The 18,752-nt window shown below is 37.7% G+C and overlaps 1 protein-coding gene across 1 annotated transcript in view; it reads right to left on the bottom strand.

Annotated features, from left to right (window-relative positions):
* Positions 1-2,079: 2,079 nt before the first annotated feature.
* EPHA6 (EPH receptor A6) overlaps positions 2,080-18,752 on the bottom strand; it is a gene marked incomplete at its 5' end in the record, with an annotated part of 223,512 nt that continues 206,839 nt past the window's right edge. The window contains 4 exons of the mRNA XM_010136236.1: positions 2,080-2,194; positions 4,776-4,925; positions 6,898-7,091; positions 14,682-14,831. Of these exons, the coding sequence (XP_010134538.1) occupies positions 2,080-2,194; positions 4,776-4,925; positions 6,898-7,091; positions 14,682-14,831 (609 nt within the window). The remainder of the gene's footprint in view (positions 2,195-4,775; positions 4,926-6,897; positions 7,092-14,681; positions 14,832-18,752) is intronic.

Below are 18,752 nucleotides of genomic sequence, written 5' to 3'. Positions count from 1 at the left end.
AGCAGGACTACTTATGCTGGAAGAATTACCTTTATTGCTAGAATAGGACTGGACCTGCCCTTTTAAACAAGCTCATCAAATTGGCCTTATAAAACACTGGTGAATCCTGATCTTTAGAAAACTTGTTCCTCAGTTAAATCTGTTTTGTTTTGTTTTAATGAAAGAAAGGATAATTTACTTGGTGCACTTATGTTATCCCACTTAAGTTAATGCAGTCACTCCAACATAAATTGACAACAGTGAATCAGGCCTAGCGTGTCTTACACTGTGAACTGATTGGAAGCATAATCTTTTCCGAGTTGCTTTCTGATTTCCCGTCTTTGCCACCGGTATACAATGGCAGCAATTTCCAAGTGTTAGAAAATTAATTTTGATTTACAAGCTGTAAACTAAGCACTAAATATCATTATAATTACATAAAGTACTTAGCTCATTTTGATATCATATTATACATATATTATACTAATTACCCAAATCCACGTTTCAATGGAAAAGCTGTAATGCTTGAGTATATTAGAACGCCAGAGAACTCAAAAAATGTCCTCCAAACTATGTATAAACCAACAAAAGCATCTGCACCCAGTTTACATGTGACATGCATGTAGATCTACTTGTGACTTCTACAGCATGCAGACACGCGCTTATTCCCCTGTTCCTAGAAGCGCATATCCCATGCAAAAATTTGGAAATGTAGCCCAGCACGTGTGTGAAATGTGTCTGAATAAAACATGGAAGCTGTAAGTCTTAGAGAGGTACAAATATTATGTTAGGCCTTTGCAGACATTTTCTTGCATGTTAATATGGCTATAGAAGAGTCTTCGGATGTCACTTAGATATCTGTACTAAATGAAGATCTAGCCCATAGTAACCAGAGCTCCATTTGAGCAGAGACTGTTTTTTACTTCTAAAAGCAGTTAGAAGTAGACTCAAGGCAAAGTATTATTACACTGCTGTCCTACATCTCCTTTTCTGCCTATGTACAAGATAGCTGAATACTGCAGCGTGTAACTTCCAGCATTATAGTTGGTGGTTGTACCACTGCCCTTAAATGGAGGATGATATGGCCAGCCTGCTTCCATGGGAATAAGCACATCAACCCATCAATCCACTGATGGCTGTCCCGCTAAGGTCTACTACCACTGGTGGAAATAATGCTTAGTTCAAGCAGCGGAGGTCTGCATTTTTGGAACAGAAAGCTTTCTGAAGTCTGTGTGACCATGATATAGCTGACAACCATGTTTATATGTGATTATGAAAATGTTACAATGAGTTTTTCAATGACTATTTGCCATGTAGTAGAAGCAAATGCTGAGTATTTAAAAAAAAAAAAGTCTTCAGTTGTGAAGAATCCCAAGGATGAACAGTTTTCCAACCTAATCTAAAATTTAAAGCATAAAAAGTGCCAAGTGCTAAAGTAATTAAAAATCAAGGACCTTAGGATTTCAAACAGATTTCTCCAACTATCCTCCCAATTATTCACACGATGAAAACTCACTACATTAAATCATCAATCATTTCTGCAAACACTATTAAATTTTTGAGGCACCAGCTTACCAGCATTCAAACTATCATAAAGTAGTATAAGGATAGGACCCATACAACTGGATTTAAATAAGAGAGAAAATAAATATTTATGTCAAACTTCTTTTTGATTGCACATTTGGTATTGGCAGTTACATGGTCACAGAACATGAAGGAAGTCAAATACTTTTTGATCTACCAGCAAACTCTAAATACATCAATAAAGAAGCCACACCAGGCCAAACAGATTAGTACTTTCAAGTAAGTTCATGAAAGTTTCTCAAATAATGTTATACAAAGTTACACATCCATGCTGAGTTACTCATCAGTGTGTAGCAAGAGTCTTGCAGTAGGCCAGGATTTTATCGGCAGATAACTGGTGAAGGAGCTATGCAGTGTGATTAAAAATTCCAGTTTGGAAGCATTAACATAGAAGTACTTTTATAGTCTGAGCAGGAGACTGCAGTTCTTGAAGTTGGGAAGAGCAGAAGGGAAGAATGAGAATATTTTTCCATTTTAGAAATGCTGAGGCACAAAACACAGTTGATTCTACTACTTTCATACATGAAATCCTTTCTCCTGTATGTGCATCATGTGTAACCGCAAAGTCTGTAAACTGCTGACTATTCGTCTCTGGTGTCCAATGAGAACAACTCCAATTCTTCTAATGTCACTGCAAGATAAAAAGTTTCATCTTGGATGTAAGTACAGTAAAGCCTCTTGTACACAAAAGAATATAAATATATGTCAAATTGAGCTTCTTCAGGACAGTTTACCTTCCAGACTGGGACATGTAAGAAAGCTGCAAATCTTAAAGTTTTCTGCATCTGACAATTTCAAATTTTTAAAGATGGCCATTAAAAAAAAAAAAAGTAGTTAGAGCACTGGTATCTTTTGTGATGTTAATGGTCAAGTAATTTTTTTCAAATTTCAAGGAAGGACCTGAGAGGTGGGTTCGAATAGCCCATTTTTAGTAATGTGATAGTATGTGTTGAATGGGGCTGATACATTCACGCTTGCACTCCTGAGGTGGAAATAACAAGAGGCTGCACTTCTGATGATTTGGGGAATGGTGGTGAGAGATGGTCAAAAGATCAGAATAGCAGTGAATTTTCCAACTTGATCCAGATTTCCCTCCCAGCTTCCCTTCATCTCATCTAGACCTGCATCCCACAGTGGGTAGCTCACCCACAGAGCTTGAGTCTTGGGCAGGAATGAAGTCAACAGCCCTCGGTGTCCAGCACAGTCCAGTAGTTTAGTTATTCTTTAAATATCACCACCTGCAAGATGCTGAGAAAGATCACAGGTGGTGTTTAGAGAGGGTAGGAAACTTCAGATATGCCTTGTCAATTTTGTAAATCCCACTCTAGGACATAGAAGACATTGTCTATTTAGATATCCTCAAAAACTGCCTGATAATATAGCTGGTAAAGGAGCTCATAGAATGAGGCATGACCTTTATGAGTTTCAGATTTGCAGTTCAAGATATCTGCCTCTATTCTACAGATGAAGAGCCACTGGAAAGCAGCAACTATTATGTACTTAGGTGTAATATCCACACAGGGGATGATACACAGCACTTAGGGTCAGCAGGGACTATGCAAAAGTACTGAGCATCTTAGAAGCTAAAAATAATCAGCTAACGGAATGAACCTTTATAGGGGCGATTGGTATTAGAACTGCAAGAACAATGCTTAGCACTTATCAAGGAAGGCCTGATAAAGCTCAGGAAGAAGCCAGCAGGTCTAGGGGTAACATAGGTTATTTGAAGAAAGAAGGAATTTTTCAAAAAGCTGAAGTGGTATCTAAAGAAAGAAAGTAGAAAGGATGATAACCTTAGACAGATTATCTGTAAAAGCACAGTAAGGCAGGCTAAAAACGAATTTGAGGAACAGCCAGAAAAAAAGACACCTAATAATAAATTTAATAAACCTTATTTCAAATTGACTGGGTACATGAAGCCTGCCAAAGTGTCTGTAGAGTCCAATGATGATCTGAGTATAAAAGAGCACTGAAAGACTGGCCACTGTTGGAAAACTAAAGCAATTATTTGAGCTGACATTCAGTGCAGAAGAAGTTGAAGTGACTCTTATGCCCGAACCTCTATGGGGGACTTGCCAGAGCATCTGTCTGAAGTTGAAGAGACTGCAGGAGAGGTTATAGGACCAACTGAAAAAACAAGCAACAACCTATCTCCAGAACAAGACTATATTCAGCCGAGAGTTTTAAAAAGTTCTAAGGATGACATAGTGGAGTTACTAACAGGGATGTGAAAGAGGGAATTATCAGCTGTGTTCCACATGTTTAAAAATTTCTTGGTGCCTGAGGCACGGAGAGCGGTGCAAAACAAAAAGTTTCCAGGGGAGATCTGGGGAACTACAAACCTGTGATTCTGAAATAATTACAGGGCATAATATAAACTACAGAACAGAATTATTGGATGCTTGGATAAATGATCTTCTTGAGTAACCATGGCTTTTGCAAAGAGAAGTCCTGTTTTATAGAGTTACTTGTTTCCAGTGGAGGAGTCAGCATACATATAGATGAAGGTGATTAATTTCATACACCCCACTAGGACTTCCAAAAGCTTTAGAGAAGATTCCTGATCAAAGCTTTGTAAGGAAAATAAGGAACTGTGGCATAAGAAGGTCTTTGTGTGACTAGATAACTGGTTTAAAGACAGGAGGTTATGAATAAAACGTCAGGTTTTACAATGTAGTCATCAATAGAAATCTGCAGGAACCTATGCTGAGATAATGTTGAATGTTACTGTTTAACAAATCAGTAAATGTTCTGGAAAAATAGGTGAGCACAATGATGAAAAGTGAGTTGGTGAGACTGAGTTGTCCAGGGTAGTAAGGGAAAGGGCCAGCTGTGCAGAGTTCTAGAAAGATCTTGTAAGACTAATTGCCATAAAGCAGCAGACAAAATTCAGTGTAGGTGACTGTACAGTGATATCCATGGGAGATGTGTAGTCTAGATCAAAACCGAATCTGCAAGAAACATTTCAGGATGCTCACTGCCTGACCTTTGGTAGTGTCTGGTATGATCACAGAATGAAACTATCAGTTCGTGTCTCTTAATCATATCCTTCTCCTGTTTTGTTTTGTTAAAAAAGTAATTTGTCTTTTATTTGCTTAGATAGAAAAGGAACTGAGAGCACTGTTCCATACATCATGATAATTACATCACTGTAGCATCCAAACAAATTCAGATTGATTAGTCACTATAGGGATAATAGATTACATACTTACTCAATACTCATTCTTGAAACCGTATCCAAAGTTGTGAAACCTGCTGCCATGAAGTTATTTTTATACTGACCCATTTTTATGGAATCCAGCCAGTCACTGACAGAAACAAACAAAGGATATTCTGAAACTTCACCAGGTGAATCTGGCATTCTGTAAAAAGAAAATGCAAAGGTTACCAAAGCAGTACAAAATATGACACTCAATTTACTCTGGTAGACATTGTTTTTATTAAAAGGCAGAAGGAATGGGAGAGGAGTCTGAGCTGTAAAGGTCAGATCTTAACGGAAGATCTCTTTAACCCGTTGTCTAAAACCTACAAATCATGCCAGTCTGCCAAGCTGCACTACTTAAACAATACATTTTTTTAAAGCACTGCAGCTCAGTAACAAATCAAGGAATAGACCACGCTATTATTTTTATTCCCACAGTTACAGATCTTACGTGTTCAGGATGATCATAATTTGTAAATACAGTAGTCAAAGTAGAAACCAACCAAAATTTAACATGAGATACTATTTAAAAACATTAAAACACTCCAAGATGACTTTTACATTTATCTACCACCCCCGCCCCTCGCCCTCGCAAATGGCTCCTGATGGCTATACCATTATACAATGGGAACCCTTTGATTAGTGTTCAAAACTTAAAACTAACCCTAAAAGAAGCAAGAATAATAAAAAATAATATATTTGCTTTTTAAAAGAAGCAACAAGAATAAAATTTTATATCTTTGAGAATTATATAGAATAGAAAATAAAAATGAAGGAGCTAATTTAGTCACATTTCACATTATCAAAATGATAGAGAGAGAAACTGACGGACTGGAGAACACTGGTTAAGTACAAACCACAGTTAAAGACCTAACAAGGTCCCCTCCATCCTGAAATTACTCTGTGGTTGTACTACTCTATAGAGTAACTGCTGGCCTTGTAAGTTAACAGTAACACAATAATCATTCAGATTGCATCAAGCATTCACAAATGAACGGAAAAACTTTCCCAAGCAGGTGAGCTCAACTGCAAGAAAACAGGCGTAAGTTTTTACATCTTCAGTAAAGTTTTAAAATAAAAATAGATAAAAATGCATTAGTCTGATGCTAAATAAAGTGACCCAGGTACTAGTAGCAAGCCATATATATGCACATACACAGAGGCCATTAGCACTATAGCTTGTGCATTAAATCCCACTAGTTTGGGGTAGGTGAAATGGCTGTAGCCCTGACTCTAGGTTTTCTTTGTAACTGGTCAATCAGTCTTTCCCACTGCCTCAGTCTTTGCCTTGTTGCTCAGCCCTTCTCCAACCATATAATAAATCCTTTTAACCCACTGAGGTTCTCAACAAGATCCACCCAGGCCTTGAGAACTCCTTATAAAACCGATGGGTCTCCATGAAAGCACCTTTATCTTAAGGTGAGTTTCAACTAAGGAAGAGAGTGAGGCCACCTGGACCTTCGCAGATACCTGCTGATATCCAGGGACAGCTTGAATCAGTAAGTCTACAAAAATTGATAAATTCTTCCACCATAGCCTTGCTTCTCCTGTGGCTGCATTCACTTCTCTAATATTATTATTAATGGAAAAAACTTTGGGCAACATCAAGAATTTGTTGTGGAATGGTAATAGCATAATCTCTTATTTGATCACTGTTGCCATTCTTCTGCAGGCAAACAAAGATTTATCAAGCTAAGACACAACTACTTTGTGCAGGAAATTACTCCAAGGCAGTTCAGAAATTGCTTGAGCACTGTCAGGTGGAGAGACAGGCTGTTGAATAGAGAAAAAAATTACAAAGAGAAAACAAGCACATTGGAGAAGCAAAAAAAAAAAAAGGAACAAATCGATTCATGAAGATTAAGGACAGACAGTGCACAAACAGAGCTCAGACAAAAAAAAAGAAAAATACCTAATATAATCTGCATGACTTGAGAAAAAAACCTCCTTATACAACACTGTGTTATCAATAAAGCAAACCTTAAAAGGCACTCAAAGTTGTTTTAGCACCCATAAGTTTGTGAATTCAGAACTTTGCGGCTCTCTCCCACCTCTACTTAATGCCCTAAAACATGTAATGATAGCCACCATGTGTTATTAAAAAAAATAAAAAGTACTGAAAAGAGTCTTACACAAGTATATCCTCCACTAGGGTATGAAGGGTGCTTGGATTGCGGATCAGTTTGTCTAGGAAGCTGACAATGTCACTAAATTTTGGACGGTGGTTCCTCTCCTTTTGCCAGCAGTGAAGCATTAGTTGGTGAAGAGAAGCTGGGCAGCCCATGGGAGCTGGAAGTCTGTAGCCTTCTTCAATAGACAGTATAACCTCAAGAAATACAGTACATTAGAGTTAAATGCTGAAAGGACAGTGTCAAGTTGACCGTTAGAAACCACTAGTAACAATTGATGGCACAACCACCCTCACTTTTATGCATTGCTGGGGCTTCACTTGGAATTGGGACTGACAGGAGTGTGACCAGAGGAGATGCAAAGTATTTTGTAGGCATATAAACCATAGCAGGTAATTTTTTAGGCTCTCCAGCTATCCTCATGTTATGTTACCTTGTAAATACTAGTCTGTACAATAGAGATACAAAAACCTATGGTCTGAGAGAGACACAGAAGACGATAAAACAGAAAAGAAAGGGCGAACTAAGTTGTTTGAAGACTGACAAAAACAAACTCTGATAACACAGTTTCTATATGGGAGAGTTCCCACGAAAATCTTCAAATGCTATTTCTTCAGTGACTGGTAGGACACAACAGAATCCACAAACTGGACCTTCTTAATCTCAAGCCTATTACATGCGTAATAGCTATGCAAAATTATTAATCAGTTTTTGAATATGTATGATAATTTTGGGGAAAATAATGAATATGTATGTAATCGGGGGATATAAGCTTTGGCTGGGGCAGCATACGGTGTGCGAGATTTGGGGAAGATATACCCCTCACACCCGGCGCTGATAAGATAAAGAAAATGCTGCTTCTTAATGCTACATTGGTGTTAAGGAGTTTTTCTTCTGAATTTTCTGTAACACTCTTAGAACAGCCAAGAAGTGAGGAGGAGAAGGAAGAACTCATGTGTATCACTGATTTTTTCATCCATTCCAGGTTGATGTTGTAGTGAATGGGGTTACAGGGCCACGAACTAATCTCTTATGGCCACTGCATACTGGAATGTTCTAGTATTTGCATCCTGACAAAGCGTTAGCATGTGGCAATGTCCTACAGTTGAGCACTACAAATGCACATTGCAGCATCTGGCAAATTTACCTGCTGTTACCGAATACCCTGAAGTGAGTAAAACTTTCAGATTCAGCAGATGTGGAAAACGTGTGTTTGGTCACGGTTTGGAAGGAAATGGACTTGATGTCACAGATAAATCACATGTATGAAAAAATGATATTTGATGAGAGTTGAAGGGAGGCTTGTTTTTAGTAACACTGGTAATAAAAATAGGTTTTCTGAAAAGGACATCAGCAGCATTGCATGACAGGAGGAAGAAAAAGCTGACTGGATTAATTCTAGGTAAGATTTAAAAAACAAGAGGAAAGGTTACCAGGCTCTGCAATGAGTGGTGGTAGCAGTGGGATGATGACAGAAACATACCCACTGCACTTATACCCGCTCTGCTTTAAGAAGACATTTATCATTTTCACACAGAGGTATGCACATCCTGCAGACATATTAATGCAGCTGGAAGGGGGTACATTAAACTGTTTACAGCAAATCAATATTTTATAGCACTAGCTGTAGCTTCAATATATTCAATCTCATCATCCTGGAATATATCTTTGTTCTGTTTTTGAATTCTGAATTAACATGGTTGGCTCTTTTTAGCAATGGCTAATGCTTATGTTGCAAGCATTATGCAATTAAATAAGAGTAATGAAGTGACATTAGGACCTTAGCATCCCTTTATGGCACAGTAGAAAATGGAACAAGACTCTTGTAGCTGTACACAGCTGGGATTCTGAGTTTTATAAAATGAAGTGACTTGGTCTTACAGTGTATAGCTCTCTTGTATCCTGGCAGGAACACCTATGCATGAAAAACAAGTGTTTGCAAGGTGGCAGGGCATTGGATTTGCATAGGTTAGTTTCAGACCCATTGGCAACAGCCCTGGACAGTACCTGCTGCTCCAAAGGCAGCGTTGTTTGCCAGAGGGATCTCTGCATTTTATGCACATGTGAGTATTGACAGATCACATACATGCAGACAGCACTGCCTGTGCACATGCAGAGGTGATATCTAGCAGTAAATGATATGTCAAAATTATAATCTTTCCGCCTGCCTTTCTGGCTACTTGTTTTTCTCCGTGGGATTTACTTCAGTGATCCAAAATCAGGTTATTGAAATGGCTGCTACAGGAGAAACACCATCAGATTGCCAGAGAACTATTTCCTCCAAAGTCTTGCCTCCTAACAGTGAATATTCCACCTCACCAGATTGCTCCTGTTACAGACTCAAGATGGGTGAAATTCAACCCCACGTGCATGAAATTTTCTTCACGAAACTGTCAAAACTCATGTCTCTCAAGCAGTTTGTCAAAAGTGGCTTCATAAAACACAGGTACTTGTTCCAATGCAGAGTACAGCTTAGCTGATACTTGTCACTGAAGAGGCTATCTTTAGCAACCCAGAAATGCAGAAATTGTAGTCTTTACATTTAATGGTACCTCTTACAGATGATGAATTTATGAGATGTATTTTGTTTTTAAGGCAAAGGGAAAGCTTCTGTACTTCTATGAGACATATAGCATTTGCTCAACACAACAATAGAGAGCTGATGAGGTTTTTCTGAAATAATTTATTCAGGAAAAAACCAAAAGCAACCACAATTTCCCAGAAGTTGTATTTTCTTTGACATACTCTATCTTGCATGTCTTTGGAAAAGAAGTTACAGTGCATTTTGTTTCCTCTCTTATTCCAAAAGAACACTTCAGTATGAAGAAAAAAATGCCAGCTGGTACTGGGATAATTATAATTTCTCATTAATACCAGCACATTTAAAAAGTAAACTGCAAATATTGCCTCATTAGTATCCCTGTGAGGCAAGTATTATTTTTAGAGTCTAAGAAGCAAGAATAAAGATAAGTGTCTAATACTGCAATGGGAATCAAGTTGCAGAGGAAGAATTAGAGCTTTTAAGCTTCTCATTTGTTTATTTATTTATTTATTTTATCTCCTGCTTTGCTACTTGCATAGCGTCTATCTCTGAACAGAGGAATTAGACATTCATATTCCTAAAAGGGAAGAAGTATTACAATTTTCTTTGTAGTATAAAATTATATATTCTATCATATGTAAAGATTATACATGTTAACATCTTTTAAATATCTTTTTCCGTGCCAGTTTAAGGTTGAAGAAGCACTGCATTAATCGTGAAATGGTCTAAACATCTGCATCTATAAGGAGGACATAGCAACAGCTCCTGCAATTGGCATAGCTCTTTCCACATTGGCAAATCAATGTTCCCATCTATTGCAATCCCAAAGAATAGGAACATTAGCTTAGTTTCTATGCAAGCGAACCCCTGAGTCTGCTAACAAAAAGGCTGATTACTGCTCTTTAGTTCTGGTTTTGTGATGAACACCTGATGGGTATCAAAAGAAGGAAAACATGCAAATATTCTGTGCTGCCGTCAAACACTGAGAAGGAGGCCGTAGCTTTCTCTTCAGTGGTGACTATGTTTAAAACTCATTAGAAGGTCTTGTGGGATACATCGTTAAGGTGAATAAAATGGACAGAGTGTATTTTTACAAGTTATACTTTTTGGCAAGGAAGAATATAAACTATAAGAGAAAGGAAATATTTTTTTACAGTTAACTTAGCTAATTATCTCCATGCTTTTCAATGCTTAGGCTTTTCTTTTTATAAAGGGGATCATTCTTTTGATATACTTTTGTGCACGGAAGATATTAAACACTTGAGTCTGTTAAATACATTTTATCATTTTTCTTTCACATTAGACACAGCTGTAAAGGTTGAAGAAAGAGTTAATATTAAATATTAATTATGATACCAAAATTATCTGAAAATATTTTATGGACTTCTACATAAAATATATGCATGTTTAGTTTCAAAATAACTTGAAATTGGCAAAAATGGCACCTGAAAATTAAGCTGTAATCTTTCTGATAGTTTCATTATTAACTGTAACATAGATTTTTGCTTTCGAAAGTTAACTGACAGATTTTTAATGAGACTGAGATAGAAGAAAGTCCTGAGGGACATTGTCCCTGTGTCCTGCTGACATCTGAAAAATCTACCAGGAGGGAGAGGCAGCTGCTCGTGCCTTATGATATGGAGCCAATCCCAGGTGCCTGCCAAGTGTTTTGATGTCTGTAGTTTGAAAGAACTATATTAGGGTAAATTATTTTTACTATTACAAGAAACTTTCATAGGTAAAAGTACTTTTACTCTATTTGCTACAGTAGTTTTCTTGCATATTGATTGCAATCCATGAAACATTCTTTTCTTTCTGAACACTGTAATTCTGCAACATACACTAATTTATACGGTGGCCTCTAACAGGTGTCCCAGTGGACTTTGCTTACAGCTGTTCTACAAAGCAAATGCAGGGAATATAAAGCTTCCTATCCTCACATGAGCAGGCCAGGCTCTTAGCACAATCTGTTCATCAGTACATTAGTTTCCTTGGAAAGTTCAGTATCTTAGCTAATGTTTATTAATTAAGCAATATGACACAACAGTCAGTGCAGCAGCCCTAATTAGGAACACCTCTGGTGCCTGCCACACATCTAAGAAGTGCATTAATCAGCACCAACACAGGTCGGAAGTGACTTACCATAATAATAAAACGGTTATTTACTTAAACAAGAACATTTCTCAAAGTTAATTACATTTTTAAGCCTCTACATTATACCATGTACAGTATTAAAAAATTTATGAGAGGCATTTTCAAACTCAGTTGCCTAAAGTTCAACTTCCAAATCCCTGCTTGGGAATATAAATAGAGGATGCTAGCTTTGCAGAATTGAGTCTCACTGGCTTGCACCAACCCAGTGGCATTTGTGAATAGTTGTAGCCCTGGAAATCAGGTGGTAGGTATCAGTTCAATGCTTCTCTTCATCGCATCTGCCTGGGCTCTGTGCTACCTGTGCTGGCTCCTTGTGATCTGATTGCTGTGACTGAGGGGTCAGACAAGAAACCCTCAGGAGTCTTCACTCAGCCCTACTGTTCATCTGACTGAAGATGTGTTCACATGGCAATTAGGTACCGCGTCGGACAGTGCTGCACTCACCTCTCCTAGCACTGCCTCCCTTTGTGCAGGGTCGAGCATATCATTTGCTTCTGTTATGCATGGGGGAAATGAACACTGAACTGGCAGCCACTCAAAATACCACTCAGCCATGGTCTAAAAAAGTGAATTAATTTTCCAAAGCTGTTTAATTAGAAAAGCAATTTGTAAGATGGAAAGTGAAAAAAATAGACCCAGCTCTGTGGAGCTTATGCTTGGAAAACTTTTGGTACTTTATAAAAACCCACTCAATTCAATAAATATTTTATTGCTAACTAGAGAAGTGTTTTATCATGATCAAAACACAGTAAGTGTTGTAATGTTAATGTTGCCAGACATTTTGTTGTAGCAGGACCTCTGACAATACTTATGAAGACCTTATTAACAGTTGTTTGCATAATGTGTCTTTTATGAATCTATTTAGTGCATGCCCCTCTCTGTTACTTTCCCTGCCATGTGCACAATATCACTGACCTTTGGAAAGGTTCTATTATTTCTGAAAAATAAGCTACGTGAATTCAGGGTAATTTATTGTACTAAAAGAAATGGCACAATATTCAGCAAAGTAAGCTTTATAGTGTGTCTAATAACTCAAAATTTCCCAATGACATTTAGAGTCACTAAAGGTATGTAGAAGGTCACAGGTGCTCACTGTTAACATTTTGGTACTGAAAGCCTGTAGGAAGGGCTCCAGAGAAAAGGAGTCCTTTGTGCTGTGCGTTGCTGAACAGCATGGAAAGCCCCCAGAAGTCAGCATCATTAGCATAAGCAGCATCCATGGGGCCCGCATCATTATTCTGTACCAACAGATACTTCTGATTTGGATGTACGAGTAATTAAATGTTGCTATCTTCATGGTGTCGCAGAATAATTAATATACTACTCTAAATGGAGGGGTCGCTTTATGAATTCTTACTGCTGACATGGCCTTGAATAGGTAACGTTGTAGGTTCTGATAGAGGGCAAGAGGGCAGCCTGAAGTCAGCCTCAAAGAAAGGCAGAGGCAGCGGAAATGAAGGTCTGTATTGTGCATTACTCTCTCCTTGTGACCTGCACTCTACGTGAGGGTCCTATACCAGCCATTGAAACCCTCTTCCTAGGAGGCAAACAGTGGGGCCAAACAGTCTTAATACAAAGTCTCTGTCTGTCTCTCTCCACCCATAAGATGTGGGCTGGTAATAGAGCTGGTGTGAGGAGAAGGATTATGCATGATAAGTAAAAGAGATGATGGCAGTTGGATTCCTCATAGAGAGTTGACACACACGAGATGAAATGACTCACAACTGGACCAGAGTATGAAATTCCCCACATTGTAGCACAAGGTTGCATGACATTGGGATGCAATGATATAGCAAAAAAGCATTTTCTGCTGGCAGGTAGCTGTGTGGAGAGGGGATGGAGACTGTAGGCATTGTCAGGGGAGAATGATCTACAGAAGAGCTGGTCTAATTCCAAAGGTTAAACTCACAAGAAAAATGCTGGAGAGAAGTAAGATTATAGTACTGGTGAAGCTGTAGAGTACAAATCTAAAAGAAATAAGGCTTTATTATTTCTCCTAATCTTTTCTGTTTAGGGTAGTTTTGGTTGGTTTGGGTTTTTTTTTTTCCCTTTTCTTCCTGAAACACTCCGAATTTTTTTTTTTTTTTAATGAAAATCTCTCTCAGATCCTTATCCCCAAATGACTGATCAGCCTTAACAAGCAACCAGACTTGAATGGCTGAGTAACATAGCAACAATATAACAGCAGCCATCTGGGAAAAGTCAGCTCTTCAGAAACAATGTAGAGGTTTCTAGACACATATATGAGAGAGTCTAAGATGGGTTGGCTGATATTCTGCATTTTGACACAGAGATTGATGGCTCGTGTGAAGACTGAGTATACCAGTTTGAGATGTCATGGGGATCCATCAAACAACAGATTTCATGAAAATTTAAATTGTGGTGGAGAAACATTTTCCCTTTCCCATGTTTCATCTTCTAGAAAAAGTCTTTGATGTAACTAGCTGCAAACGTGTTTTTTTAATTGGGAAGGCTTATTTGGCCACAACTTTTGCAATAAAAATTCAGAGGAAAGCATAACTTTGTCATGAGGGAGGACTACTGTCCTGCACTGTGTTTAAGCCTATACATAGTTTTTAAGGATAACAGAATGCATTTAATTCCTAGAAAGGAGAATTGGCAAATACATTTCTCATGACAGCTTAACTCTTAGAATTTAACCATGTATGCACATTGAAGGGTACTATCAGACTGTACTGGAGAGAATGGGCTGACTTTATCATCAGAATAGTTCCAGTAGTCCCTCAAGTCTTGATTTATAGCTTTACTGTGAACAGCATCAACTTGCACATCTGATGCAGATTCCCAAGGGTTTGGATCAAAGACACGTATAACCAGCAGTAGAACCTGGCAAGCTGGCAATGACTCTTTGTAACATGGGAGGAAGCTAGTCACTGTTTTATTTTAAGAGGGCCAAGACTTCAGGCTGCGTAAGTTAACTGTCCCATTGAAGTTGATAGAGTTATGCTGATTTAAATAAGTTGAGGTTCCAGCCTAGAAAGTGAATGAGAAAGCGAAAAAGAGCAGGGAGTGACGATAATTTTCAAGAAACATTTCAACAACTTGCAGATTAGCCCTAGGCAGTACTTACATCTTGGTTGGACATCTCCCAGTATGGTCTCTCACCATAGGACATCACCTCCCACATTACTATCCCATAGCTCCACGCGTCGCTTGCTGAAGAGAACTTCCGGTAAGCTATAGCTTCAGGAGCGGTCCACCTGATGGGGATTTTCCCACCCTGGAAAACATGTTGAAAACATGACTAGAATACATAATAGCACGTTTAAAAGAAATGAAAAAAGTAACCTGGATGCTGAGATTATACATTCTCTCTTCTGTCAATTTGCCTTGTCAATTTGCTGCTTGCGGAAAGGAAGAAATATACCTTTTTCAGAATTTGATAAAAATTTGGTTTCATTTGTCTAATTTACCAAAACCAGCACATTGGGAAAACAAAACTCAGTTCAGAGAACAGATAGCAGAATAGATGATTCATGTTTGTTCAGTCATATTAGTCAGAACATTTTGATTAAAAACACCCCAAGCCTGAAATTCCTAGTACACTGACATTTATACTTTTTTCCTTAAGTGAAACAGAAACATCTATTGCAAATTGGAACACTGAAGCACTAAATAAAATCATGTAATCAGAAAGGAAACTATAGGCTTTCTACTATTCTTGACTTTTGATAATACCTTTTAATTTTTGTTGCATCCTTTAAATATCCAGGTAAAGAGCAAATTGAGCGTGTTACTAATAGGAGCTTCCTTAGGATATTGAATAGTTTCATTTTGCAGCTTTCAACTTAAAATCCAAATGTACCACAAAAAAAAAAAGTAAGAATTCAATCAACAAACCTGACTTACTCTTTACAAGACCACAGATGCCAAACGTTTCTCAGATATTAGTGATTTAAAGCATTGAATCTCTTCTATTCTCCCATAAATAGTTTATGTATGAAAACTACTTTTCCATTTCAGAACAAAGTATTTCTTCTCCAGATACATGTCTCTTTTCAAAAGCATACATTTATTATCATTCTCCATTTAACTCTTTAAGTAAGTAGAGAGCAGTTTGCTTAAGATACCACTAGATGGTAGCATGAGGAAGTCGGTAGAGCTGGGCTCCCTTAGTAGTAGTTGCTTTCAACAAGCAGTTTCTGCTCAGCCTTATAATTGTATTTCTGACAGAAACAAAAGAAGAAATGTACTAGAACATCCATTTGGCAATTAAAGAGAAGCCACAATTAAAAGCAAGTATGTAAATCATTGTTATTTCCCTTTGATTATATAAAAAATTGCCTGCAAGTTGTTGAGGCATGACTTCAACTGACTGAGGAGGTGCTTGTTCTACCAAAGAAGCGTTCAAAAGCAAAGCTCTGTGTCTGTAGTGATGTGCCAGTAAGCTAAGTTCTCCTCACTGAGCCTCACCTGCTGATGAAAAATGTATGGTCACATTTATGTTTTATGATAGTTATGACAGTAGCCAAGATGTCCTTTGTAAGATGTTACATTTTTTTCAGCTGGTTTTTAGAGCCTTTGCTTGCTCAGTCGTATTGAAGTCAGAGGCAAACCACTTACTGATTTTAGTAGTAGTAAGGTAAAGGTAATACTTTATTTTGTATTTTTCCCCAAATACTTCCCCTATCCCCTTTTCTTAATCCAGTAACCTGGGGGTCAGGTCACTCCTCTGGCATGTCAGAGATGCAAAGGACTTTACACCCCCCCGCCTGCTGCCATCTTGGAGCCTTCCCCAGCCAGCACGGCAGGGTGTGATACTCTTGGTCCCTCACTGGTGCAGCTGTTCCCGATGGGAAACAGTTACAAATGATTTTGGGTATGAGAATGAAGAAATAGGGTGACAAAGGAGATTTCTGGTGAGACACTCTCCAAGGAAAGACCAGCCGAATTTTTTGTCTCTTCCCCAGGACATAGTTAAACTTTCTAAACAAATTAGATAAGAGAGTTTGCTGTTTGATCTCACAGTCTGGTTGCAATGGTGTTGGTGGGATATGTGAGTCTGAGCTTCCTGAGGTAGTGGAAGTTTTTAGATATTCAGTGCCCCAAATGTACACAACACACTGGCTATCCAACCCAAAGGATGTGTACTCTGAGAAACAGTTAGTTTCAGGGACTAACTACAGAACATAGTTCAAAATAATCTCATCACACCACAGTTATGGGCCCTATCCTTTTTACAGGATTGGGTTTAGTCCTTTATTTTTAAATATTTTAGTGCCAAACTGAAGTAATTCCATCCTTTCATTCCTGGCCTCTGAAGATTTTTGGGGATAATCTTTTCCTGAACTAAGTCACAGTGTCATGGCATGCACTTAATTCCTTGGGACCTGGACACAAGCACTTTTAAAAAGATAAACAGTCCTGCTGATCCACATCACAAGAGACACAGCCTTGACAACGCTCAACGCCCTTCCTCATCATTAGCATATCAGGCCTGGCTGACAAATGATGTAGGAGGTGAGACGCTTTTTCCAACACAAGAGTTCACTGTTTGAACCTTGTCTTACCAAACAACCCCCCTTGATGTCTTTTGCTTCAAGACCACTCAGGATATTTTCTGAAGTGCCATATGAGCATTTGAGGAAGGATGCAAAAGAAAAATTCCATATTTTCTTTCATTATCACAGATCTTAGGAGATGACAGGAAAAAAAGGCTACCAGTTTAGATGGTGGTATTACTATAAGATGTTGTTTGTCAAGACTAACTGATGAATCAATAAATTTTAGTATGAGCCTACATTTCTGATTTGGAGAGTTTTATTAATAATTTATTATTTTTTAATTTTAATGAAAAGCTTTATGTTAATAATTAAATACCTACTTTTAGGGAAAACACAGATCTATAAATGCAAATAAATGGCATTTGGATATTTACAGATTTTACTTTTAATATTTTAACACAGTATGGATAACATAATAGGAAAATTAGTTTTTAAAGTGTGTTCTTTTCATGAATCTGATTATGTATTCCCAAATTATACTCAAAAAAGAGGTCACATCTTGAGCAGCATTTGCAGCAAGATTTGTGACTGTTGGCTAAATATAAATGAGTTTTAAAGAATCTGATTAGACTCTACAACCAGTTTCATGATACAGCTTTACCGGCCAATCCCTTTGGACTGAAACAGTGGTGGCTCATTGAATGTGAAAATGAGAATGGAGAACAGAGTCTTAACAGAATTCAAGGCAGCTCACGTTCAAGGGCACAAGATGTGTTCAGTGTTGTAATGCAGAATAAAATTCTTTTCTGCTAGTTCTAATGACAATGTGAAGCAAAACCTCTAAAATTTCTACAATGGATTCATCTTATGTATGGAGATGTTATATTCATAAAAATGTAAATTTCAATACTTAATTATGTTTGCAGAATATATTTTTCCTGCAAAAAAATTGTTTTACATGTTTGAAAGCCACTCAAAAGGCAGAGATTGCAATATGACTACCTTAAGAGATGTATGTGACTGAACAGCAGCAATAGCAGCTCATGCATAATAAAAGAACACATAAGGTTTAGAATAGCTGAAGATATATTTCCTGATTCTGGTTAGAGTAATAAACAGTGTTACTGATATTGGACATCTCTTTTTACATTTTGATCTAACTGGGAAAATAATAAATTCAATATGCAGTGTTTACACAGTGACTCATCTTCAAATTAAGATAATTTATAAAACAACTGCATTTTAATACTGTATCAATGAAATCTGCCACAGCTCCCTGTATCAGAAAGTCCTTATGCAAGCTCATTTTGCTTTTATGTTATTCTCTCTCTTTTGCGGGGTGGGAGGAAGGGGCAGAAGAGATCTTAGGAACCAAATTATATTTTTGCCTCATCTCACCAATTTAAAATTATATCAGTGATAAGCTAATTTTATTTTCACATAGTAAAAGAACAGTAACATTGCTATTCAAATAATCAGAATTCAGCCTTTTTTCCTGTATGGTGCCAGTTGAATAGTGTCTATCTCCTGATTTTTTTCTTGATTGTAATTTAATAAGCAATTTTACTATGCAGAGTCAAGAGTCCCCTTGCAATTAGAATATTAGGCTCACATTGCATAGCATGTAGAACTGTTTAGAGATCAGCCCCTGAAATGAAATTTAGCCCCTCACCCACCCACCTACCCACTCGCTTTCC

The sequence above is a fragment of the Buceros rhinoceros genome, unplaced genomic scaffold (genome assembly GCF_000710305.1).
Source record: "Buceros rhinoceros silvestris isolate BGI_N320 unplaced genomic scaffold, ASM71030v1 scaffold405, whole genome shotgun sequence".
In the NCBI taxonomy this organism is placed as follows: Eukaryota; Metazoa; Chordata; class Aves; order Bucerotiformes; family Bucerotidae; genus Buceros; species Buceros rhinoceros.
The sequence above is the reverse complement of the archived record's forward strand: the minus strand, read 5'-3'. Positions and strand labels throughout refer to the sequence as shown.